Source organism: Chanodichthys erythropterus, chromosome 22, assembly GCF_024489055.1.
Source record: "Chanodichthys erythropterus isolate Z2021 chromosome 22, ASM2448905v1, whole genome shotgun sequence".
In the NCBI taxonomy this organism is placed as follows: Eukaryota; Metazoa; Chordata; class Actinopteri; order Cypriniformes; family Xenocyprididae; genus Chanodichthys; species Chanodichthys erythropterus.
This window is the reverse complement of record NC_090242.1, coordinates 4,118,385-4,144,974: the sequence shown is the minus strand read 5'-3', so window position 1 is coordinate 4,144,974 and position 26,590 is coordinate 4,118,385. Positions and strand designations below refer to the sequence as shown.

The 26,590-nt window shown below is 36.4% G+C and overlaps 1 protein-coding gene across 2 annotated transcripts; it reads right to left on the bottom strand.

Annotated features, from left to right (window-relative positions):
• Positions 1-439: 439 nt before the first annotated feature.
• On the bottom strand, positions 440-24,031 carry tcerg1b (transcription elongation regulator 1b (CA150)). Of its 2 annotated transcripts, XM_067375210.1 has the most exons (21): positions 23,949-24,031; positions 21,048-21,264; positions 19,670-19,816; positions 19,360-19,422; positions 18,237-18,510; positions 17,665-17,916; positions 14,377-14,577; positions 14,122-14,222; positions 13,943-14,031; positions 13,204-13,364; positions 13,001-13,076; positions 11,732-11,867; positions 6,069-6,158; positions 5,869-5,987; positions 4,731-4,881; positions 4,457-4,621; positions 3,551-3,733; positions 2,476-2,655; positions 1,429-1,512; positions 1,234-1,334; positions 440-1,007 (listed from the first exon to the last, which is right to left on the bottom strand). In XM_067375210.1, exons 1-21 carry the CDS (start codon positions 23,993-23,995, stop codon positions 806-808), a joined length of 3,039 nt encoding a protein of 1,012 aa, XP_067231311.1. In that variant the 5' UTR covers positions 23,996-24,031; the 3' UTR covers positions 440-805. The 2 variants fall into 2 exon arrangements, with proteins under 2 accessions (XP_067231311.1, XP_067231312.1); XM_067375211.1 differs by lacking the exon at positions 19,360-19,422.
• Between the last annotated feature and the right edge of the window lie 2,559 nt (positions 24,032-26,590).

Below are 26,590 nucleotides of genomic sequence, written 5' to 3'. Positions count from 1 at the left end.
ACCTGAAGGTGAGTAAATGACAATTTTAAATTTGGGGTGAACTATCCCTTTAAGATAGTGAGAGGAAATGATTTAGTATTCAGCCTACATCTGATTTGCCTCTTGGCAGGACAGAAGATGCAGGTGGCTTTGATAATTGAATATGTTGTTGTGGCTGAGTGCTGAGGTATCCAACTTTTCAGCTTATTTTCGTTTCTCAATTTACTTCATGAAGGTGCATGCATCATCAAACCCCAACTTTAGGGTTGACTGATGCAACAAATGAATGGTGTAAAACAATGTAGCAAATGTACTAATGTTCTGCTTTTGTTCTAATTTTATAAAGAAAAGGGAAAAACTAATAAAAATCAAGAGGAACATTTTGTATTCTTTGATTTCATGCACAAGAAAATGAAAACACAACTGCTAAAAAACAAAAAAAGGTTGCATTTATTTCGTCAACACAGAAATATAGCAACAAGCCCAAATCAAACCACTAAGAAACTTTTCACATACACATGTACTCAAGGGTACACGACTTATTTCACACACTGTCTGCACTGACCAGTCATATTAGCCTGCTACAATCGATGCTCACAAGAGGCTGCAGTGTGACATGTACAAATGCATTCCCTGCCTGACGAGTCAAGTTCATTGATTGACAATTTGCCTTGTGCTAGCCTACAACTAGTGGCCGTACAGGGCGTCAGCTTGCACAGTTTGAGAAGGTAACACCAACATTTCAAAAATACATGATGTCTTTAACACTGTGCTGTGATGAAAGCAAGGCTGGCTCATGCTCAGTCCTTTGAAGTCCACTACGGCTTCACTTCGTGGAGCGGCGGCTGGGTTCAGAGGCAGTTGGGGGAGGTGGGGGTCCCCGACGGTCCAGGTCCTCGATATAGAACATGATGAGTTTGCGGCGCTCTTCTGGGACGCAGTCTAAGACCAGGTAACGTTTATCATTCTGAAGGACTTTCTCGACATCCTTCAGGTGCTGGTCTGACTCCTGGATCAGCTTCCGTGATCTGCAGAGAATACGAGCTCAAAAGCTTTAGAAGTGACAAGTTGAGATCTAAATGATGGGGCTAATTACATTACAACTTTTAACCAATAAAAATGAATTTTCTGTCATTTATTCACTCTCATGTCTTCCCAAACCCCTTTCACAAAAGCATGTCAGTCATACAGACATGAGAATTGGTAAATGATGACAGAATAACATATTTTTGGAAATGAAAGTAATGTGCATACCTATACGTGATGAATTTTGTTTCTTTCAGGAGAGTTCGGAAGTCAGCTTTGGCTGTGATGTATTTGTCCTTTATGTAATCTTCAAATTCCCGTTGTTTCTTCTAGAAGGTGAGAAAAAAAAAAAAAAAAAAGTGTTTCAAAAAGGTGATGCCAAGGCAAAAAAATTCAATACGACAACCAAACAATTCAACTCACTCTATCACTGCTGGAGAACTTGATGCAGCGTGGGTCATCTTTGATGATCTTCTTCACCTCTTTCCATGTGGTGGTCAAGGTGATCTATGATTAAATAGTTACATAAGCAGTATGAACACATGTACAACCCAAAAGATACATATTTAAGGTTTTAATAATCCATTTGATATTTAATAACTGAAATTTGACATTCATTAAATAGGATATAACATCCATCCCTTGTCCTTTTTTGTACAGATACAGACAATCTATTAAAAATATGACAACTTTTTTTGTTTACATTTATTCATTAAGCAGACCCTTTTATCCAAATAATTATGGAAGATGTACATGTAGTGAACATTACTCTAGTATTTTCTTAATTTATGAACAATTATAACTTATCATAATAATAATTTTTTTATATATATATATATATATATATATATATATATATATATATATATATATATATATATATATATATATATTAGTTAAATATATGTATACATATATATTTATATAATTACATAACATCAATATGTTGTTATAAGCATATTATAAGCATATATATATATATATATATATATAATTAATATGTAGTTATTTAATATCTAATAAGTTCATTATATTTGTAAGTATATGTATATAATAAAATATATGCTTGTGTAATAACACGATCAATATAAGTATAAATACTATGATTTAATATGAAGTATATAATAATATTATTATTATTAATAGAATTAGTAACATACATTTTATATTTATACTTAATAATAATAATAATAAAATATTAAGTATAAATAGAATCAGTAACATACATTTTATATTAATAATAATAATAATAATAATAATAAAATATTAAGTATAAATATAAAATGTATGTTACTAATTCTATTAATAATAATAATAAAATATTATTATTATTATCATCATCATCATCATCATCATCATCATTATATAACGCATATAGCAACAACAATCACAGAATATTTGTGGTATTATTATTATTACATACACTTTAAATAAATAATATTATTGTTATTATTGCAACCTGTCTCTCACCATAGAGGTCTCATCCAACAGCTGCCTGAAATGTTCTTTCTTCCTCTTGGTAAGAGCTTCCACATGTTCTTCAAACAGTTTCTCCTTCTCATGTCGCTCCAGCAGAGATGATGACTCCCACCGGTGATCTTTACGCAGGTTGCGCCTCGTTTCAGACCAGGAAGCATCCGTTGACCTTACCTATATGTGAACACACGAGATAAAAAAAAGAAAAAGAAAAATTAGGAAAATGTATATTAAATACAAATGTACAATTATACAAATACAATTCTTAAAGGATTAGTCCACTTTCAAATAAAATTTTCCTGATAATTTACTTACCCCCATGTCATCCAAGATGTCCATGTCTTTCTTTCTTCAGTCAAAAAGAAATGAAGGTTTTTGATGAAAACATTCCAGGATTATTCTCCTTATAGTGGACTTCAATGGACTCCAAAACAGCTGAAGGTCAAAATGACAGTTTCAGTGCAGCTTCAAAGAGCTTTAAACGATACCAGACGAGGAATAAGAGTCTTATCTAGCGAAACAAATATAAACTTTATATAAACAAATGATTGCCTTCCTAGTGCTTCCGCCCAAAACAGCACTTTCGTATTCTTAAAAAAGCTTACGCTGGATGTCCTACGCCTTCCCTATTCTACTTAAGGAACGAACGCGGCACCATACAGTGTAAACTTTTTGAAGAATACGAAAGTGCGGTTTTGGTGGATGCACTTGGAAGGCGATCATTTGTTTATATAAAGCATATACATTGACTTTTAAAAAAAAAAAAAAAAAAAAAAAAAAAAGACCAATCGTTTCGCTAGATAAGACCCTTATTTCTCGTCTGGCATCGTTTAAAGCTCTTTGAATCTGCACTGCAAGTGTAATTTTGACCTTCAGCTGTTTGGAGTCCATTGAAGTCCACTATAAGGAGAATAATCCTGGAATGTCAAAAACCTCATCAAAAACCTTAATTTCTTTTCGACTGAAGAAAGAAGGACATGGTCATCTTGGATGACATGGGGGTGAGTAAATTATCAGGAAAATTTTATTTGAAAGTGGACTAATCCTTTAAAAGTGAGCCAGCACTGACCATATCTGACATGAGAGCTTTGAAGTGCTGGACGGCCTCCTCTCGTTTATGCTGCTCTCTCTCTCTGTCGATCTCTTTGGTCTGTTCAGATCGAGCTCTCTGCACTTCCCGCTCTCTCTCCCTCAGACTGGCCTCGATGCGAGCCTGCCGTTCCAGCTCCTTCTCTTTCTCCGCATCCACGTTCTTCACAACACAAAGACACTCATACATTCAGTATCACAATTTTCAGCAGTATGTAGGGTGTGATGCAAACACTATGCTATGACAGGGGTTGGTTCTCAACTTTTCTGCAGAGTTTTGCTTTAACCCTAATCAAACACACCTGAACAAGCTAATCAGGATCTTCAGGATTACTAGAAAGTTACAGAAAGGTAAGTTTGACCAAGGTTGGAGCTAAACCGACTTCCAGCATTTCCCCCTAGCATTTTGAGTGGATTCTTAGACACATCTGTTGAGCATGTGAATACAAGGACCAATCGGAGGTGTCTGTGATTGGCTACAATGATCAACGCTTCAAAAACATGTTGTAAATAGACATTGTTGACGCTCTTCACAGAGTGCTTAGATGCATTAGAAAGCAGGCATCCATCAGCGGATATATTAGAGACGTATCACAGACATATCTGTTGAGAGCATGAACACAATGGCCATTCAGAGGTGTTTAAAAATCCGCTCAACAGAATGGGAAATGCTGGTAGTGTCACATTTTTTTTTAAATTTCACTACCGACTTCATATCAAAATCAGTACTTTGGACAACCCTCTGCAGGCCAGAGGTGTGAACCCCTGTGCTAAGATATTATTGGTTAATATTTTTCCATGTCCAAAGTTGCCTTGGTTATGTCAGGATAAAAGTGGTTTCTGCCCTGTCCTGATGAATCATACACAATAAGACCCTCCTTCTAACCTTCGCCTGCTTCTCCACATACTGTTTGTAGAGTTCTTCTCTAGCAGCTGAGCTCTCCACAGCTTTATAGCGCTGGTCAGTCTCCAGCTTGTCCTTCACTTTGCTCCAGCGCTGAGAGACGTCCACATGGTGGTCTGACAGCAAATCGAAGAAATCCTGTTTAACCTGCAGAAACAGAATTTGACTTCAGTTGTTACAGCTTAATAGAATATACTTAATTTCACTTTTGACATCCTAGTCATTTCAGGGTGGTTGTGGGAGGCCGCTGACAGACCTTTTCTACTTTGTTTTTGGAGTCTTCTTTGTCCTTCTTTCTCAAGGCTATCATGAACTCTGTGAACATGGTTTCTCTGTCCTTCATCTTCTCAATGGCCTTGAAACGAGGATCCTTAGAGTGTTTTGCTGCAAACTCACTGAATGTGGTCCTAAAAAGTGAAAGTGAAATTAACATGTGTGGCCATTTAATACATTTTAGTCAATCTAATCTAGGGCTAATTCCTTGATTCAATTTTCTAAGGCTGCATGATGTATTAAAACCATTTAAAAATCATACTACAGCATGGTGCTATTGTGAATTAACAAAGGCAGCGAGTTAATTAAATAAATACATGAATGCCCTGCGGGTTCAATATATATGCGCTTTGATTATTTACACATGAGTAGGTTACATGCGTCTCAGAGCAACTCTTGAACTGTCTTTTACATGCGTGGAGCGTCTCAAACTCATCTCTGCATTTGCAGTGAGTTTGGGTTGCTTATAATGTTCACCTGGGAACACAATGCACGCCATTTCATCAGATTTGTAATGCAAATCATTTATAAACCTATGCCAACACATGAGAATACATCAATATCTTTCTAAATATGCGAACTGGTCTTAGAGCGAGGGTTTAAACTTGTATTTTAAAATTGCTGAGTTGGCATGCTTTGATGTCCACATATTTTTGTTCAAGAAATTAATTACAGTGGCTGTAGCATTTGTATCAAAGAAGTGGCCAAATATTAAAGATAGTGGACATTTGAATTAAATGACGTTTGGCCAATATTAAACAAGGATTTGATCTGCTGTGAAATGTAACATCAGGCCGTTGGCGCCCTCTGCAGGCATTTGTTATAATACATAAGATGAGTATGTATTTTAATAATGTCCAATAAAACCATATGATTACTTGCTTTTGATACTTTATTGGAACCAAATATTATTGCTTCATTGTTATATGTATTTTAATACATCTGAATAATATTAGCATTACCACAAAAAATACAATTACTCGATTAATCGTCAAAATAACTCGATTACCAAAATAATTGTTACTGACTGCCCAGTATTAAGATACATTTCAGCAGGTTAAATCAGACCTTTACTTGGTGCTGAACACTCAAAATGTAGAGAAGGCCTAAATAAAACAGACCTAATGTGAAATCTGGCATCTTCCATCATCTTTCGGAAGTCATCTTTAGCCTGCATGAGTTTATTCTTCTTCTCCTTCCTCTCTTCTTCAGCACGAGTCTTCACATACTGATCGAACACCTGCACAGTGAATGGAGACAAATTCACAAAGCTGCCCACTTCTGCTCATTCAGCAAACCAGCAAACACCTGTCGCTCTCACCTGTTTCCTCTCTTTGGGGTTGAGCAGCAAATATCGAGGGTCAAACACAATCTTGTGCAGCTCTTTGTCCCAAGTGGAAAAAGCTGAAACCTGCAGGTATGAAGAGGGCAAAAAGATGGCTTACCAACGAACAGATCATCCAAAAATTTAAAAACAACACTTCATTCAAGTTAATCAGCATATGTGACATACATACAAACTTCACTTGTGTTGAACCCACAACATTCCTTTAACAACATACAAAATTACAATACACAATTACATCGAATTACAGTCAATGACAATTACACTACTGTAAAACACATGATGGATGTTAAAATGAATAGCTTCTGAAATGAAAAAAGGTACAACACTCACTCTTTCAGCGCTCTAACTTTATTAATTAAAAAATATGACAAGATTACAATTAGTGGAGCTGCACACCTGTTGTTGATTATCAGAGTGCACAAAGCTGTGTGTGAGCAGTGTTAATTTCGTTGACGAATAATTTTCGTCATAATTTTCGTCAACGACATTTTTTCACGGACAAAAACGAGACGATGACTAAATAAAAATGCGTTTTGAATGACTAAAACTATGACTAAAATCTACTCTAATTTTCGTCAACGAATAAAAACGAGACGAAAATGAAAGAGAGGGACGATTTGGGAAGATATCCAGTCAGGACTGCTGTCCTGTGTGGAAGATGCGCACATTTGAACTGTAATGTGCTGATCTAACCGCGGGAAACGCGGCGCTGTTGCGCGCTCTACAGGCTCGTGCAGCAGCACATCTGACTGCTGCGCAATTAATGAATAGCGCACATTTATGCCATCCGATTGCGTATAAGCTAATGTTGATGAATTATGACAATGTTTACTACACGATGTTTATATGGTAGCATGTTTTAGACGGTTGAAAGAATGCATATTTATCTCCCTCATGAGCAGCCTGCTATACAGTGCAGACTGCAGACATTTCAGAATAAGAGTCACGGTGTATTTCGGGATGGTTTATAATTATTATTTTTTTCCTGGTCATTATTGTTATTTTGTTTAAACAATAAACTGTATTTAATTTATTTTCTGTTTAATTCATAGTATACTACTGTATCTTCTGTCACAGGAAGGAAAGACTAAGAACATTATTTGACACATTATTCAATATATTTTACAAGTATTATAGTTATTAAAGTAGTTATTATAGTTAACTAAACCTAAAACCAAAGAAATCTTCATTACTTTAAATAAACATTAACTGAAATAAAAGATAAATATATAAAAATGTAAACTTATAAAAATGTAAACTTAATAGTTTCTAAGCTTTAGCTTAACCTGAGGTATTAAAATAAACAAAAAATAAAAAGTTATAGACATTTAAAAGCAAAAACTAAAAGACATAAACAAAAAATTACTAAAACTTAACTAAAATTACAATGAAAGCAGGAAAAACTAAAAATCAAATCTAATAATTTTTTTAAAATGAAATCTATAATAGTAGCCTACCTCAATGATAAGTGTGTCAATCCCTGAAAAGTACTGAATTTTGCTCTTTCACGTGTTTTTGCACTTGAACGATCAAAAACCGTCCACTTTGGTGAGCAAAGTACAGTTGGGTGAACATAAACAGTTTGGGGAATATCAGATGTACCTATATCAGTGTATTGGATCTGTGGAAGCATTTTTATTGGAAATGCTTAATGCTTACAATTTAACTAAATTAGATTTTAGTCGACTAATTCTACTGTAGATTTAGTCGACTAAAATCTTATGATATTTAGTCGACTAAAACTAGACTAAAACTAAAACAATTTCCAATGACTAAAATATGACTAAAACTAAATGGCATTTTAGTCAAAAGACTATGACTAAAACTAAATCAAAATTTGCTGTCAAAATTAACACTGTGTGTGAGATTGTTATTCTTGTTATCAGATGAAGGCCTTGAACGGCCGAAACGTCATATTTTTTAATGGATAAAGTTAGAGCGCTGTAAGAATGAGTGTTGCATCTTTTTTCAGTTCAAATGCATTTCGATTTTTTGGTTGCACCTCCTCTTCTGTTGGTAGAGCACCTCTTTTTAACATTTGTTACATAAAATATAGCTTCCAAATATATTCGTTTGTGATTAAATAAAATCTATCAACACAAAGTACAAAATGATCTGTTACTCAATGCAATATTATATTCTCCTGTGGCAACCGTAATAGTAATTCATTGGCATTTCAAGGAACAATGTAGGACCAAAGTTTTTTAAATTATTCTGACAGATAAAAGTGACAAGAGAGGGCACGAACACTACTGTAAAGTAGGACTGGGCGGTATGACCACTTATTACACTTGATTCATCATTATTAGCAATGCTGTATAACAAAGCTCATCCACGCATTTGATTCTTGTTTGATTTAAACTCTACTGGTGTCATCTTGAGGCTCACTAATCGACTCAATTGAAAACAAATCTGGAGGACTTCAGTACTAATAGCACTGTAATATTGATGTAGAGTTTGTCTTGTTGCCAATATACTTAACGGATTATAATATAATATACATGAGTTGATACAATTTTAAAACCGTATCAACTCATATCAAGATTTTGTTTTTAGTAATTATGTATTTGGTGAAAAGCCTTATAATTTGATGTATGACTGTACATTTATCTCTTAAATATTCATCTTGTTTGAACTTGTTTGTACATCTTGGCTCGAAATCGCTTGATATGAACAGATTTTCTTCACAGAAGCTTTGATTTTATTACAGGTTTAATATAAGGGAGTTCAAACATTCAACCCGAATCAATATTTTGTCCAGTTATTTACTTATGTGGCGAGCATAATAACGTACATCCAGCCATACATTATCCCTTACATATTATATGTAACAGTAGGCATGAATAAATCCTGCTATAGCATTTATACTGCACTATATCCACAGCATTATTAAAAAAAAATGACCAGACCATATCTAGTATAACATTATGACCACCTTCCTAATATTGTGTCGGTCCCCCTTTTGCTGCCAAAACAGCTCTGACCCATCGAGGCATGGACTCCACTAGACCCCTGAAGGTGTGCTGTGGTATCTGGCACCAAGATGTTAGCAGCAGATCCTTTAAGTCCTGTAAGTTGTGAGGTGAGGCCTCCATGGATCAGACTTCTTTGATCAGCACATCCCACAGATGCTTGATTGGATTGAGATCAGAGGAATTTGGAGGCCAAGTCAACACCTCAAACTCATTGTGCTCCTCAAACCATTCCTGAACCATTTTTGCTTTGTGGCAGGGCACATTATCCTGCTGAAAGAGGCCACAGCCACCAGGGAATACTGTTTCCATGAAAGGGTGTACATGGTCTGCAACAATGCTTAGGTAGGTGTCAAGAGTACATCCACATGGATGGCAGGAGCCAAGGTTTCCCCGCAGAACACTGCTCAGCGGTGGACAGGGGTCAGAATGGGCACCCTGACTGGTCTGCAGCTTCATACACAACAAACTGTGATGCACTGTGTATTCTGACACCTTTCTATCAGAACCAGCACTAACTTCTTGAGCAATTTGAGCTCCAGTAGCTCATCTGTTGGATCGGACCACACGGGCCAGCCTTCGCTCCTCACGTGCATCAATGAGCCTTGGCCGCCCATGATCCTGTCACCACTGTTCCTTCCTTGGACCACTTTTGATAGATACTGACCACTGCAGACCGGGAACACCCCACAAGAGCTGCAGTTTTGGAGATGCTCTGACCCAGTCATCTAGCCATCACAGTTTGGCTCATGTCAAACTCACTCAAATCCTTACACTTGCCCATTTTTCCTGCTTCTAACACATCAGCTTTGAGGACAAAATGTTCACTTGCTGCCTAACATATCCCACCCAATAACAGGTGCTGTGATGAAGAGATGATCAGTGTTATTCACTTCACTTGTCGGTGGTCATACCGTTATGCCTGATCAGTGTATACGACTATGTTTGGTTATAATGGGAGCAAATTACATTTTTCACTGCAACTATCAGTTGTTTAGGAATGTCAAGCAGTTTAGCGCATTTGATATTTCAACTGACGTTCGCTCGTTGATAAGCATAATTTTTCAACAATTTAGTTATGCCTCAGTCAATCATATTTGGAATGTGTTACTGTTCTGAATCTGTATCAAATCCAACATTGTGTTTTGCACAGATTCCATTTATTATGAATAATAATTTTGCTTAATGCATTAAGCTCCAAGATAATTTGTATGATTTATTTTTTTTAAAATTAGCATTTTTAAAGTATAGCATTGCCATATTGCTATACCTACACTTTCTAAAGAATCAATAGGAAATCATCTGATTTTTTTTCATCTGAAACATTACCCAAGTCACCATTTTTATATCTGAAATATCCCTGTAGATTTCTCCCTGTACAAAGTAGTTTAATAAGCATACTGAAGGCTCTCCTCCACTGACAAAAGCAAAAACTATGCAAAAGCGTCAACTGGACCTAATTAGTGGACAAATTTAGGAAATTGTGAATGAGCATATATGGACCGAATCAAACTCAGCAATGGTTGTTAAAGGGTTTGTTCACCCAAAAATGAAAATTGTCATTACTTACTCACCCTCATGTTGTTCCACAGCCGTAAGACCTTCGTTCATCTTCGGAACACAAATTAAGATATTTTTGATAAAATCTGATGGCTCAGTGAGGCCTGCATTGCCAGCAAGACAATTAACACTTTCAGATGCCCAGAAAGCTACTAAAGATGCATTTAAAACAGTTCATGTGACTACAGTGGTTCAACCTTAATGTTATGAAGCAACGAGAATACTTTTTGTGTGCCAAAGAACAAAATAACGACTTTATTTCACAATATCTAGTGATGGGCTTCATGAAGCTTCACAAATCTTTTGTTTCGAATCAGTGGTTCGGAGCGTGTATCAAACTGCCAAAGTCACACCCCCCAGTGGTGAACCATTGAAATTTCGAAACACTTGTGACATTACGAAGCCTCGTTTACTGAAATCACGTGACATTGGCAGTTTGATACGCGCTCCGAACCACTGATTCGACACAGAATCTAAATGTGTGTAAAGCTTTTTTGGCACACAAAAAGTATTCTCGTGACTTCATAACATTAAAGTTGAACCACTGTAGCCACATGAACTGTTTTAAATATGTCTTTAGTAGCTTTCTGGGCATTGAAAGTGTTAATTGTCTTGCTGTCAATGCAGGCATCACTGAACCATCGGATTTTATCAAAAATACCTTAATTTATGTTCCAAAGACGAACAAAGGTCGTATGCGTGTAGAATGACATGAGGGTGAGTGATAAATGACAGAATTTTCATTTTTGAGTGAACTAACCCTTTAAATATATAAACCATTCTTTCACTGAATTTCCAGAATAACTCTTATGATGAATAGTTATGATATAATCACCATGATATACAATTTTGGTCATACTGCCCATCCCTACATTCAAACACAAATCATCTAACACGACCTCAGAGCAATTCAGAAATAACAGGTAAGAAAACGGGAGTGACAGAATGAGCAGAGAGGAATTTAAGACTCTATATTGCATAATATTCAAGAATAATAGTAACAAGAATGAACTTAAGATTGTACCTTGATGGGCTTCCATTCAGATTTATGTGTCTAACATTACAGAGCTGGTTAGAGTATTGCGTTGGATTGAAGTGTTTTACCCCTCTCTCCAGCAGCATGTCCCTGAACTGGTTCATGCGGGCCTCCAGGGGCACCAGGGCCCGATCACGAGCGGCCTTCAGTTCGGCCTCCATGGCCGCGTCTTTCTCTGCGTCAGCCTCCTTCACATCGTCCTTCCTGTCAGAGAGAAGAGGACGAGTGTAAGGAAGAACATTTCAGAATTTCATTACAGGTTTTGCTTGTAAAAAAAAATTAAATTCTTTAATTTTTCACTTTAAAAAAATTTTTAATTTCTTAAAAAAAAAAAAAAACACCTGACCCTGATTGAACTGAAATCTATTAAAATATTTAAATCTCATCTAAACTTTTTGTAGTTAACATATTGCATTTGGTTCCTTTTAAGGAAAGAAAACAATATACTTCTATAAATTGCTCAAAACAGAATTAAACTGTTGTGACTCATCAAATGTAATAAAAGTTAATGCTAAAACAAACTAACAGTGTATATTTATTAAACCATGCTTAATTAACAGAATGTGTTAAAAGGTTAACTTTGATAGTCCTACCAAACTAATTTATATGAATTTGAGAGTGTGTGTTCAAAGTCTAAGGACTGCATTATCCTTGCAATCCTCGCATCGAGTTATTTTGCGTTTTGAAAGGTAGAATACATTGTCAAGTACAAATATATTGGTATTTTTTGATTTTGGTTCTTGAAAACAAATCCCAAAACCTTTGTTACATGAATACACATCACTGAAGGGCTTGAAGTTTTGATTGGTTCACTGGGGTTTGCCTAATGGAGGCTAGAGAGAGGTCAAACAAGGTGGGTTACCTTGGAGGCCCACGTTGGCATCGCCAGAGCTTAGAAGCGTTCTCTGAAAAATAGTCCCCAGTGCAACAGGACCACTGTTTGGGGTCAGGGGGAGGCAGGCGTGAAGGGCACTGATGGGAAACAGTGACTGATTTGATTTGGTAAATGTTATGGAGTCACCACTTTTCACAGACCCAAACTAAAGATTACCACTGCTAAGACAAGTCAGCATTGGGTGCACAAAAAAAGAAAAAACAAAAGAAAAAAAGAAAGAAAAACGCCGATTTTTTTTAAACTGTGACATAAAATAGTCCATTCAACATGTTTTTGCTCAGGGCTTAAACGGAAGCAGCCCCATTTCCTTTTCTCTTCATATGATTAGAAATCAAGTTTTCGTGATGCTTCTAGTTTCTTCTGTATAATACAAAAGTTAGGTGTTCTGCAGGGGTGAGTGTTCGGCCCCTTATGGTTCCTGCAGAGTGCCGATGGTACTTACTTCCTCTTCTTAGCCTTAGAAGGCTCATCGTCCAGTGTGTCCTCTATGGCCGTTTCAATCTCCTCTTTGTTGAAACCTGCAGTGAGAAATAAAAAAATGTATCATTTTTTGCTGTGTTACTGTACTCTGGACCAAGAATCAAAAGTTTACAAGCAAGCTGAAAATGTATGCAGTGCAAATCACAGTGTCACAGAGGGTTTCACCTATTTTCTTGTTGTCATCTAGGCCCCTTTTGTGGGGGGGCTCTTGAATGTATTTGTCCACATCAGCTCGGCCCACCAGCTCCTCAGGTCGGTCCCACATGGACAGTCGTGTGGTGGGGTTGTAGTAAAACACACGCTCATCTCCAGTCCAGACCACACACCTAAAAAACACAAATATGTATCATTTTCACTGTAACTTTACATTGAAGTCTTTCAAGGATTAGTTCACTTCAGAATTAAAATTTCCTGATAATTTAATTTAATTTACTCATCCCCGTGTCATCCAAGATGTTTGTGTCTTTCTTTCTTCAGTCTAAAAGAAATTAAGGTTTTTGAGGAAAACATTCCAGGATTTTTAGTGCAAGAAGAGCATTTGTGGTTAAAAAGTACTTTTTTTTCTCTTTTCTTTTTTTTTAAAGAAAATGACAGATTGTTTCACTAGACAAAACCCTTATTCCTTGGCTGGGATCAAGTACAGCTCTTTAAAGCTGCACTGAAACTGCAATTTTGAACTATAACTCGTTGAACCCTGTTAAAGTCCACTATATGGAAAAAAAATCCTGGAATGTTTTCCTCAAAAATAATAATTTCTTTTTGACTGAGAAAAGAAAGAGCTAAACATGTTGGATGACATGGGGGTAGGTAAATTACCAGGTAATTTTAATTCTGAAGTGAACTAATCCTTTAAAGTACCATTTTTAAAATCACTGAAGAGACGTCACCAGAAGAAAAGGCTCACCAGGGAGTACCGGGAATTGGGTTTGTGGCTACAGGTTTGGCCTTCTGTGCTGCTTTTTCCTCCTCTGTCATCTCTTCTTCCCTAGGCAACTACAACATCAAAACATTATTAATAATGTTTCCTAAATCCTCAAAACTTGCTTTAAACAAGTCTAAATCACTTGCAAACTTCACACTTACCTCTTTAGAACTGCCAAAGTCAGCTTTGGCTTCCATGTCTATATCCTTTAAATCTGAATCATCATGGTTATGGCCATGTTTAGCCTTGTCACTGTCCTTATCTGCTCAGACAAATAAAGTAATGTTTCTGAAAATAACATTGACTCGCCGTGCTAAACCTGACACACTGAACTGACAAATGTTAAGTCAAGTGTAAGTATAGTTCACACAAAAAAAAACAAAAAACAAAAAAAACAGACCTGAGGTCTCGCTTACCTCTCTCTTTTAGCTCAGCAGGTTTTTCCCAGGTGGACTCCAGAGTGCGATTGTTGTAATAGTACATCTTCCCATCAGCCGTCTTGTATTCAGACCATTCACGAAGTGGAAGAGCCCCCGCCAGAGGTGAAGGAGCTGCAGTGAGAGCTAGCTGGGGATGCATCATGGGTACAAGAGGAGGGGCCATCCCTGGCAGCACACCTTAAAAAAAAAAATAATAATAATAATTGCATTCAGCAGATCAAACAGTCAAATCTCAAGAAAATATTACAGCGTTCCCATCTCTTTTGAATTTCCAGTGATTCATGATTAAATGGATAGATATTTTTAAAAACTATTTTTATTGAGATTTCTGGGGTGGATTTCCATGTATACACTGGATAAGAATCCTTGAAATTATAAAATGACCTGTTTCTTTGTGGCATTTCTTTTATTACCAACTTTTCAAAGTAATATTTCCTTCATTTAAAAATATCTGAAGGCAACCATGTGAGCCATGTATGCTGACTTTTAAAATATGACTTAATAATAATCTCAAAATATCTGGATTGGCCACTGAAAACTCTGTTGACCATTATATTTTAAAACAGAACATTACTTAAGATTATAAATCTCCATGACTTCTCCATGCTTGGAAATTCCCATTTTAAAATGTCCAGATATTTGTTGTGTGCAAGTGTATGCAGCCTGTCCACATCACTACATAAGAAGAGGGCGCCATCTACTGGTTACTGAGTGATTCAAGTCCACTAGTAGAGTTTAGTTGCCATTCCAGTCTGCACTAGGGATGGGCATTTTTGGCAATTTCGATCATCGATAGGTTTTAAAAAAACGGTTAATCGAGTACATGGCCGTCATGGAGATAATAAAAATATCTGAAGACTGTTAGGAAAATGAATGACATGGAAACCTGTCTATGAAAACGTGATTAGAACAGTGTTTGTTTGATTATGATGCAACAATGTTTTTAATAAGGAAGCATCTAAAAAGGAAAAGCCGCCTGAGGTGAAGAGTGACTTTATGCCAATAAACTGAAGCCCGTTCTATGACACATCCTATGATATTATTCATCAGATAACTCCGATACATAATACAGATGTAACATTACAACTTTTATCGGCACAAAAGGATGCAAATGCCAGTGAACTTTAAGTTACGCGCTAAGCGAGAGAGAATTGCCATTGAACAAATATGACGAAAAAGCACTGCTGCATTATTATAACATCAGTATTTTTATTTTTATTATTTTTTTTAAAAGAAACATCTAAAAGTAATATGGCCGTCTGAAATAACTCAGTCAATATTGGGCATTGCATTTGAGCATGAAACTAAACACTGATATGCAGTATCTTAATAAATGTTGATATCCCAACCCAATGCATCCTGTATTAGATTTATCAGATGTAGCTATTACAACTTCATCTGCAAAAAGGTTTGCGAAGGCAAACGTGAGCTTGACAGAAAGTGTAACTCCGATTGTGCTTTAAAAAGTGTCACTAATATTTCAGCAGTATTTGGGATTCATTTCACTGATCATTATTGCTAAATGAATTATGAATAGAATTTAAAGGATATTTTCAGCACAAGATAAAAGCTTGGCGCTGCACAGCTTGCACTGAACTGTATTTTCATCTATCTTGTCAAAGTGAAACTAGACATCACTACTTGACTTTGAGGCCATTCTCTCGCTTCACACGTCTTTTGACGCTTGCTGTGGAAAGCTAAACAATCGGAGCTCAGGGCACCGCCCAAAGTGCTGCTATAACCAATCAGGAGAAAAAAGAAAAAATACATACATCGTTTATATGATCGATCGTCGCTGTCACATCCCTAGTCTAAAGTAATTAAAATACCAATAAGCACCAAATACAACACTATATACTAGGGTTGCACGGTGTACCGGTACTACGGTAGTATCGCGATACTAAAGCTTCAAAATACTGGCGATGCCATTGTATTTTTCAAACGGTAGTATCGTCAGTACCGTAAGGAATGTTGTATGTGCGGCAGGTACACTTCAATTGAACATGCGTGCCTGCAAAAACATTACAAGAGACTGCCGTTGACTGTCTGCTGTGCCCTGTGTAGTAAATGCTCTATAAAATTAGCGCCTTATTGTTTCCTGATGCTTCAGTTAATTTTGCAATGAGATAAAGTTGCGCTTGCACGTTGTTGTTGTCATTTAATCTGGAGGAAGGGTCTGAAATTCACTTAATTAACATCATAAAATCTTTATATAAGACTGAATTCTCGCAGTTTTCCGTTGCTCATTTGGCCACTTCTGGAAAAGATTAAATAGTTTGTTTCTAGAAACACGACAAACACGATTCAGACAAATGCAATTCCATTCATCAATAAGTTATAGCGGGTTTGCTCTCGGTTCTTATCAATCATACCAATCGTGATTTTTTAATTATAAATGTATTTTATGTTTTAATATAGGCTACATAGCCTACTGCTCTCCAGTCAGGGTTAGATATTTCAAGATAGGCTGGCAAAAATGCTCCTGATAGTTCGTGACACGAGCAAGAGCGCTGTTTTTGTTTAGTTTCTAAATGAATCTGTTTTTGAACAAATTGGGCGAGTCACTGACTCACTAATCCATTCATTAAGAAAGTCATTTGCTTCGTTCCTGAATGAATCAGCCGTTTTGAACGAATCGGTTGAATGATTCATTAACACTTGCTGCCACCTACTGGCGACTTTAGTCTCCCATCTAAAAGTAGGTCTATTCTATCATTTTTTACCATCTAAAAGTAGGTCTATTCTATCATTTTTTTCCGCCAACATTTTTATTTCTATATTCAAATTTTATATTTGAAACATTAATATCATAACATTATTTATGCAATTGTAATTGAAGTGTAAATGCATAAATGTTACATCGTAATGTCAGTTCATACAGCTTCTGTGCAGTGCGAAGATGAATTTTGTTTACAATGATTCATTTGATTGGTAATAAAAGCCTGTTATTCATTCTCATTAATGAAGTAGGCTATTCAGAGAAAAATCTGGTCTGTTTTCATGTTTTTTATGAAAGTTTGGTTCATTTTGTATACTGCATGGTATCGCGATACTACTTGGTATCGTGATACTTCAGCTGGTATAGTATCGTAAGGCATTTTTATGGTATCGTGACAACCCTACTATATACACACTTATAGGAGGGTATATTGCACACATTTTAGCCTTTTTGAAATGGTTGTCTCTCACCTCTACATTTTCTGGCTTGTTTGACTAGACAAACTAGGCAATTAGACTTTCAAGATGAAATTCATTTCTACATACCAGGCAGAGGGATGTGCATGCCAGGGAGAGGCACTCTGAATGGCGGTACCATGACCGGGGGGAATGCTGGGATCGCGGCAGCCGGCTGGCCCACGGGCAGGCCAGGAGGGAGACTCTGATGCAACAGCGGCATCGTCTGCACTGCAGTGACTGTAGCGGTTACTGTAGGAACACTGACCACAGCAACAGGGGTCACACCTACACTAGCAGGAGGGGTAGAGGCCACTGGAGGCATCTCAGAAACAACAGACGCTACAAAGAAAAGGGAAAGAATGGATATGAGATTGAAGATATCAGAAGACAACATTATAGATTTATCATATTGGCCATGAGTATTACTAATCTTTTAAATCAGGGGTTGTCAAACTTTTTTTTTTGTCAGTTACTATGGAAGTGGATGGTGCCCCAGATCTGTTAACATTGTTCAAAATATCTTCCTTTGTGTTCAGCAGAACAAGAAATCTATACAGGTTTGGAACAACTAATTAAAACCCCCTGCAGTTCCCTCACAAACCCCCAGTTGGGAACAGTTGGGTATGATCCATACCTCATCCTCTGGGTGCAATACTCACTAGTAGAGGCTTGGGAGGCAGTGGGGGCTGGACTGGTGCTGGGGTCGGGGCTGGAGCTGAGGGTGTGGGAGGGGGATAGGCTCTGGGTGGAAACCGTTTCGGTCACAATCGTAGCAGCGCTGCTAGCTACAGTAGAGGCAGCGCTGTTAGGAGCAGCTGCAGCTCCTCCAGACTGAGCTGCCATTAGAGGATTGAGCTCTGACTGCTGGATGATCTTTACTCCCTCTGGTTTGGTCCAGGCAGACTCCCGTGTCCGGGCATTATAGTAATATACCTGGAAGAGCATAGCAGAAAGGTTTTAAAAGTCCTAGGACGCTACTGCGCTAGGATGGTTGACTAATTGACTAGCATTTAGTGCTATAAAAAGGTTGAAAAAACAGTTAATATTCCCAAATATAAGTCGCTTTTTTATTACCCGAGATGTGCTGCAACTTATATAACTAAAGTCAAGCAAGCAAAACATGCACAAAGCGCACGTGTTTGGATTTGTGCTGAATGACAGTTTGCTTTTGTTTTTTTTAATAAAGTTTGGCTTGACATTTATAATAAATGTTGCTTGTAATGAAAATTTATGTTTTCATTCCTGTATATACCATTATATATGTGTGTAAAAATGTTTCTAAATGCTTTATTTATTGGTATTTTGCATTATTTCTAATTTCTAGATGTAATAATACAATGTGACAGATGCAACTTATTGTATGCATGTATGTATATATATATATATAATCACTTAAATTAAATTATAATTAACATTTTCTTAAGAATAAAAAAAAACCTCAATCTATCTTATGCCTGTATAGCTGCGGTGCGCGAGCGGATACGTTAAGCACGTCAAGTTGATTGAGCGCGCAGCGGCATAGACACTCGAGCGTGTCGAGCACACATGCCTTTTTTTGTAGTTCAATCAGTCATTTCAATAGCAAAGAAAGTAAAATGATCCACATATTGATGTTACTTGATGATAAGGGGAGAGAGAGATAGAGAGAGAAAGAGAGACAGACAGACACTGATTTCTGATTGCTTACTCAGCACACACGAATCTGTTGGTTTAAAACTAAATAGCAGCCCAAGTAAAAACATGAACTGTTACATGATTTATGTATAACAAGTGGTTCCCTACATTATCACAGGAAAATGTCATGTGACTACTGTGCCACTGCACTGGAGCGGCTCTAAATGTGCGCTGTAGATGGAATACAAGAACAGAACAGTAATAGAAGCTTGTACAATACATTTTAAGAGGCATAATTAAGCACGAAAACATCTATTTGCTCAACTAATTAAGCCAATTAATATGATTCATACTCTTTTGGTTTTTCTACCCAATATTAAATAAAATATTACATTTAAAAAAAAAATTATTATGTAAATTATTATATTGAAATATTATATTTAAAAATTATAAATGCAATGAAAATACAGCTATCTACCTTTCCTTCTGGCGTGGTGTTCTCTACCCAGATTTCATCACTAGTCAAACTTGAAGTCGCTCCTGGTGATGGAGGCATTCCAGGCGGAAAGATCATTCCGGGAGGAGGAGGCATGTTTCCCATGGGTGGGGGCATGAACGGTGGCCTCTGAGAAAAAGACAATCTTAAACTATAAGAGACTGAGAGAGATTGGAGACTAGGGCTGCACGATTTGGAGAGAAAAAAAATCTAATTGCGATTTAAAATGCGATTTTATAAAACAAATGAAAACAAAAATTGTGCTAATTTGTGCTAATATATTATTTTGACTAATTATTTTTATCATCATTATTGCTAAATAAAATTATTAAACCAAATAAGAAATATTACTGTTTTAATAACTTTCATTATTAAAGTATTTAGTATTAGTATTTAATTATAAATAGAACTATAATAATTAGAAATAATATTTAAACCTTGTATGACAAAATGTGGGGTTACCTGTTAACATTCAGTATTGTCTATAAATCATTAGAAAAGGTCTAGGGATTTATCATCAAATATTATATTATTATGATAAAAATGTGTCTCAATTTCTTTATTTTTGTCAGGAGGTACGCAAAATCAAAAATCCATGTATTTAATATGAACTACGTGCCTCTTATGCATCCACTGTGGGAAAATGTATGTATGTGTTATATACGCTGGAGAAAAACATATTGATTATATGTTCCCCTCAAAGTTCTTTAGAGAGAGATTATTTTTCCTATTTTTATCCTGAATAGGATTGAGTGAGCTTTACTTGGCGCTAAACATGTCTGTTTAATACTTGAGCAGATTCTCCAAATATACGCAATATAACAAACGCTGTTCCAGGAAATCCCCAATGGGCATCATGCTATCGCTGTGACTGAATAAAAAAGGTAGAAATGCTTTGATTAAACATGAATAAAATAAACAGACGAGTATTTCCGTAATAATAAAGTATATTTATAATCCAATGCTAATCAAAATGCTATTTCAAACACTCAACTGACGTTATGAAGTGAGTTTTGAGTAAAAGCACATTAAATGTTGTCTTTGTTAGAAAAGAAGTTCATAAAGGCTTCTCATGTTTGGAAAGTTTGAATATTTGACACGTGTTGCCTTTTCTAATGCAGTGCTCTCAGATGGAGCATCATTTACAACTGATCACAGAGCAGCTCTTCACTAACACGCTGTGTACATATTTATATAATTAAAAATCGCAGCCTTTGTGATGTCATAATCGCACTAAGTCAAATGGCGATTTCGATGCGATTACGATTAATCGTGCAGCCCTATTGGAGACTATCAGAGATTGAAAGTAACATTAAGTACACATATGCACACACTATCGTATTTTTGCATTCATTCCTACCTGCATGTGTGGGGGTCCAATGGGTGGGGGCAAAGCTCCAGGTGGAGGTATGGGTGGCATACTGGTGTCAAACGGTGGTCTACCGAAAGGGGGTCTAGGGGGTGGTGGAGGTCCTCTCATCATGCCGAAGGGCGGAGGTGGGGGTCGTAGTAACGGAGGAGGTCCTCGTAACACTGCGCTAGGTGGTGGAGCAGGGCTACGAAAACGTAACACCATACTGAGAAGAAATAAATGACAGTAATTACCAAAATTATTGGTATGTATTTATGAATGTATTTTAAGAATACAAATAGTAATTTGTTTGTATTGACATTTTACCATATTTAGCACTATACACATACGTTTACTTTTATTTTGTTTAGATTTTATAAACTATTTAAAAAAAACAATTGTGTTGTAGATTATGATTATATGTTTTTATTAATTTGTTGTTTTCTTACACTTCTTACACTGGATTTTTAAAAATGTGTATCTAAAATAATAATAATAATAAAAAAATACATTTAAATAATTAAAAATAAATAAATAAAAAATCTATTTTTAGTCAAGGTTGGCTAAACGTATAGCTACCTCACATAGTTTTCCATTAAATGACATTATATTTGTCCCAAATACAGCACAAATAAAGTCTATGCTTTATACTGAGAAATATAGTAATATAGATCACCATTTCCCTTTCTCGTTGTGCTGTTTTTCCAAACACCAAACTTCAAATAAAGATGCCATTGTATTCATTCTTGAAGTGAACCAAATTGGCTTTTGGCTGCTGGTGATAAGATTGACTGTTAGTACTGCCGTACTGCCTTGAACTCGAGCACATGAGTACAGAATGATGACGTCTCGTGAAGCATGTTCAGCAGACTCTATATTTTACTAAACGTGACAGCCAGTGTATTATATGCACAGTTAGAAGTTTAAGATGCAACAGAATTGTTGACGAGAACAAAATCACAAAGAAAATAACTACCTTCCGGTAAATGCATTTACTTGCTGATCATGGCCACTAAACAGCACTGTGAGATCCAGTGAAAAGCATTAGAGTTTTGTCCATAAAAACAACAAATCAAATGCCTTGTGATTTAAACTAGTTTAACTAGCTTATATAGATCAGTGGTGATCTATACTGTGTATCAATACTGCAGAAAACATCTGCATTCCAACTCAATCTAATACTACGGTCACTCAACTCAAGCTACTGTCAAATGCTCACTTCTAAGAGACAAAATATTGAATGCTAATTTGTGGAGTGTTCACTTGTTTGGCAAGTGTTTATCATGTTCTAATGATAAAATCACAATTAGCCTAAATGTCTGGTTCTGTCTGGCTCTCTAAGGAGCAAAAATCTGCCTTTAAACTGGAAAGAAATAAAGTTGAGATTTAATTTATAATTGAGATAATTATCGATATCGACTGATATGGCCAAAAATGATCACTGTATAATTTTTCTTATCTCCATATCTCCTGTATGCACATATTTTTCATCATGTCTTCTTCAAATGTAATATGCAAATAAGGACACAGCAGTATGTCTGATCATGAACGCAATGACATGATGAATGATTATTCTGATGCACAGTAAGCTGAAAATTCAAAGAATGGGCAAAAAAAGTAACTATATGCCTTTATTCATTCAGTGTTAAAGGGTTAGCTTACCCAAAAATGAAAATAATGTCATTTATAACTGAAGCAGTGTTTTTGAAATCGGCCCATATAGATATTATTGAAAAGTCATTATTTTGTTTTTTTGGCGCACAAGAAGTATTCTTGTTGCTTTATAATATTAAGATAGAACCACTGAACTCGCATGAACTGATTTAAATATGTTTTTAGCAGCTTTATGGATATTGAGAGGTTCGGTGGCTTTGCTCTCAATGGAGGCCTTACTGAGCAATCGGATTTCATCAACAATATCTTAATTTGTGTTCTGAAGATGAATGAAGGTCTTAGGGGTGTAGGACGACACGAGGGCGAGTAATAATTGACAGAATTTTCATTTTTGGGTGAACTAACCCTTTAAACTGAAGTGTCATTTGTTCAGAGACTATAGTAATGAAAATATTATTAAATATCCTTATTTTTCACATAGACCAATATCTCTGCAAAGTGTTAATGCTGATTTGTAAGAATGGTTTAATTAAATATATTTGATTTGTTCATGATAGTTGTTAGTAGTCCCTAATTATAAGATTCTATGGAGTTTGTTGTCATAGGGTTATATTTTTAATTGTATAATTAGTGTGCGTATGATCTGTGTTTTATTGGTTATTCCACCCCTATTCCCATCCTCTACACTGCCACATTTTTCCACAGCTTTACATGCCCAATTCTTGAGTCTTTTTCAAATCTGAGGTGTGAACAACCAGTGCCACAACAGGGGATTTCATGACACGTTAAGACACAACTGACTGTTTATAATTATTTAGTTTCATTTTTAAAAAAAAGATCCCCCCAATATCTTACCCGTTATTAAGAGTTAATTTAAACTATTTTAAACTTAAAATGCCTCAAAAACACAAAATAAATATGTCATGAGAAAAACTACACAAGCCGGTGTGCTAAAGTTAGCAAGCAAAGCCAGGCATAGCTAACATGTCAGCTGCAAACAAACCATTAGTTACTAACAGGAAATATTCACGTTTTTTGATTAGTACGTTGTTCTGAAAGGTACAATTTTGCTTAGCTTGACTTTTCAAGTGTGAACTATTCAAGCAAATAAATAAACGGTGAACGTTTACGGAGCTAGCAAAAATGCTAACTGTGCTAAACTGCGCAGGCGGAGTTTTCCACCACTCACACCATAACACAGGCTGGCTACATAGCTAAGATATAGATAAGCATCGATTTCTGCATGAATCTACATCTAGCGTTATCATACTGGCTCTTGTAGTGTAGTTTTCTGACCTGTTCTCCGCGAGTCCAGCGCTCTCTCCATCTATGTTCTCCGCCATCGTTCCAGAAACTAAACAAACACACACTTCAGCTAAACTTCCTGTTGGTGAAGCACTTCCTCACACTTTCTTTTACGTTATTGGCTGGATGTACTGGCCATTAAACCCTTTCATTAAAGACTTTTAAAGCATTATTGGATCAAAAAGAGGGATAGATAGATAGATAGATAGATAGATAGATAGATAGATAGATAGATAGATAGATAGATAGATAGATAGATAGATAGATAGATAGATAGATAGATAGATAGATAGATAGATAGATAGATAGATAGATAGAAATTTAAGCGTCTTAGCTTTTAGTATGAATATTAGCTTTAAAGGGTTAGTTTAGTTTAGGTTAATGAAAATTCTGTCATTTATTACTCACCCTCATGTCGTTCCACACCCGTAAGACCTTTGTTCATCTTCAGAACACAAATTAAGATATTTTTGTTGAAATCCGATGGCTCAGCGAGGTGTTTATGAATCAGCGTATTGAATCATGATTCGGATCGCGTGTCAAACCGCTAAACTGCTGAAATCACTTGACTTTGGTGCTCCGAACCGCTGATTCGACACGCTGATTCATTATGCTCCGAAGCTTCCTGAAGCAGTGTTTTATATAGTGATTGGCCAACACTATATAACTCGTTATTTTGTTTTTTTGGCGCACCAAAAATATTCTCGTCACTTTATAATATTAATATTGAACCACTGTACTCACATGAACCAATTTAAATATGTTTTTAGTACATTAATGGATCTTGAGAGAGGAAATATCATCTATGGAGGCCTCACTGAGCCATTGGATTTCAACTAAAATATCTTAATTTGTGTTCCGAAGATTAACGAAGGTCTTACGGGTGTCGAATGGCATGAGGGTGAGTAATAAATGACATTATTTTCATTTTTGGGTGAACTAACCCTTTAAGGTTATGAATAAGCTGGACAACGACAAAATTCGCATTTAGGAGATATAAGCATTCAAAACTTACAGTCTTTCACTTCCGCTGAAATAGATCACGGATTTTCATGACATCACATTGCAATTCAGTTTCTCATCAAATCTTTGGTCCAATCAAATGCTCTCTAGAATCTAAAGTCCCGCCCCTTCCTACACTATAAACAGACACTGAAGCTGAGGCTGTAATTGGTCATTTATTCACACATTTACTAGTTTCTACATGGTGAATGGCACATTCTCCCATAGAGAATAGGGAGCGAGTTAGACGGTGTAAATATGCTTTCTTTTTAAAGTTATATGGAGGAGATTAGGAGGATAAACTGCATGATACCGCATGTTTCTTAATCCTGTCCATTGTTCATGAACATGCAGACACTCCTGAATGCAGGAAATTCAAAACATTTTTTTTATTTTAATAGAACCTTAAAAAAACTTATCAATTACTAAGACAGTACACATATGACAGTAACACACTCTCTACTGCAGTCCAGTGAAGAGAACAAACTGGAAACCAGAAGTCTAGAATTAATGAAAAGATTTTTCTTTTATTTATCCTCATGAGGGAATATTCAAGATTCAAGACAGACAGAGCCTCATGCCTCTAGTCTAGTGGCTCATGAAGTCAGTGAGATGGCTAGAATAGCTTGAATATGGGATGGATCTGTGAGGGAAATAAAATTTTGGTTTCAGCATATGAAAAGTAACATTACAAATCTTTTCAATTATAAAATGTTAATTTGAGAATTTATACTGACACACAAAACAAAATACATTATATGAAGGGGTTTTCAAAGCTCACTCTGGGTAGAAGTGCGGTCGGGTCATGTGCGGATTTGCAGAGAAGATGCGGTGAGGAGCGCAGTGAAGACACCTTGGTAAGGTAACACCTTGCTGCATCTCCATGGTTTGGTTCATGTAGGCTGACAAAAGTATTGTGAAACTTTTAGGGTGAAGAGTAATTTGGCTTCATATCATGTTTAACCACCCAATCCAGAGTATTAAAGGTGCAATATGAGTTTTCTCAAAATCGTGGTTGAACACTGATTTGAAATCAATTTAAACAAACACACCCCTCCCTTCATTGCTCCGCCCCCAAAATGCATGAACACGCAATGCAAGAGTGTCTCTTTTATCAGAGCGGAAGCGAAGCAAAATAATGCTTTGCGAAAAATCAAGCTTAGGTTTCTCCAGGGCTGGAAAGCTTTTCTAATATTAATGTGCATCCTTAAGCTCTTGCCTGATCATAACCCTTCTTTTTCTGGTGATATTCCTCTTGAGTTTTTTTCTCGTCTCGCAGCCATCTCTCTTTCTACAGTCTTTTTTCAAATCTCCTTCTTGCTCACTCTCTCTCTCCTCCCCCATCATGAGTGGACATGCCCCGTACTGCTGATTGGCTGCAAGTTTGTTGTGGTGCTCGGTCCGATCCACTTTCAACAGCGTTTTTAAGAAATTGCTTACTGCGCTTTTAACTGAATTAAATTAAGGGCTTTTCACACTGCGCTTAACCCCGGGTTATCGTCGTTCTAAACACTGCTTTTAACCCTGGGTAAAGGAGCTTTTCACACTTGTAATTCAGATGTGGGGTTAGCACCACTTTTACCCAGGGTTATGAACCGCTTTTGCAGCGTTAACCCCGCATTATGGTGCCA

Excerpts from the sequence above, each read along its gene's own strand:
- tcerg1b (XM_067375210.1), bottom strand. The coding sequence starts at position 23,995 with ATGGCGGAGAACATAGATGGAGAGAGCGCTGGACTCGCGGAGAACAG. Across the intron at positions 19,423-19,669 it reads ACACCACGCCAGAAGGAAAG|CGCACATTTAGAGCCGCTCC; the intron begins GTAGATAGCTGT and ends TTCCATCTACAG. Across the intron at positions 1,335-1,428 it reads AGTTCTCCAGCAGTGATAGA|AAGAAACAACGGGAATTTGA; the intron begins GTGAGTTGAATT and ends CTCACCTTCTAG.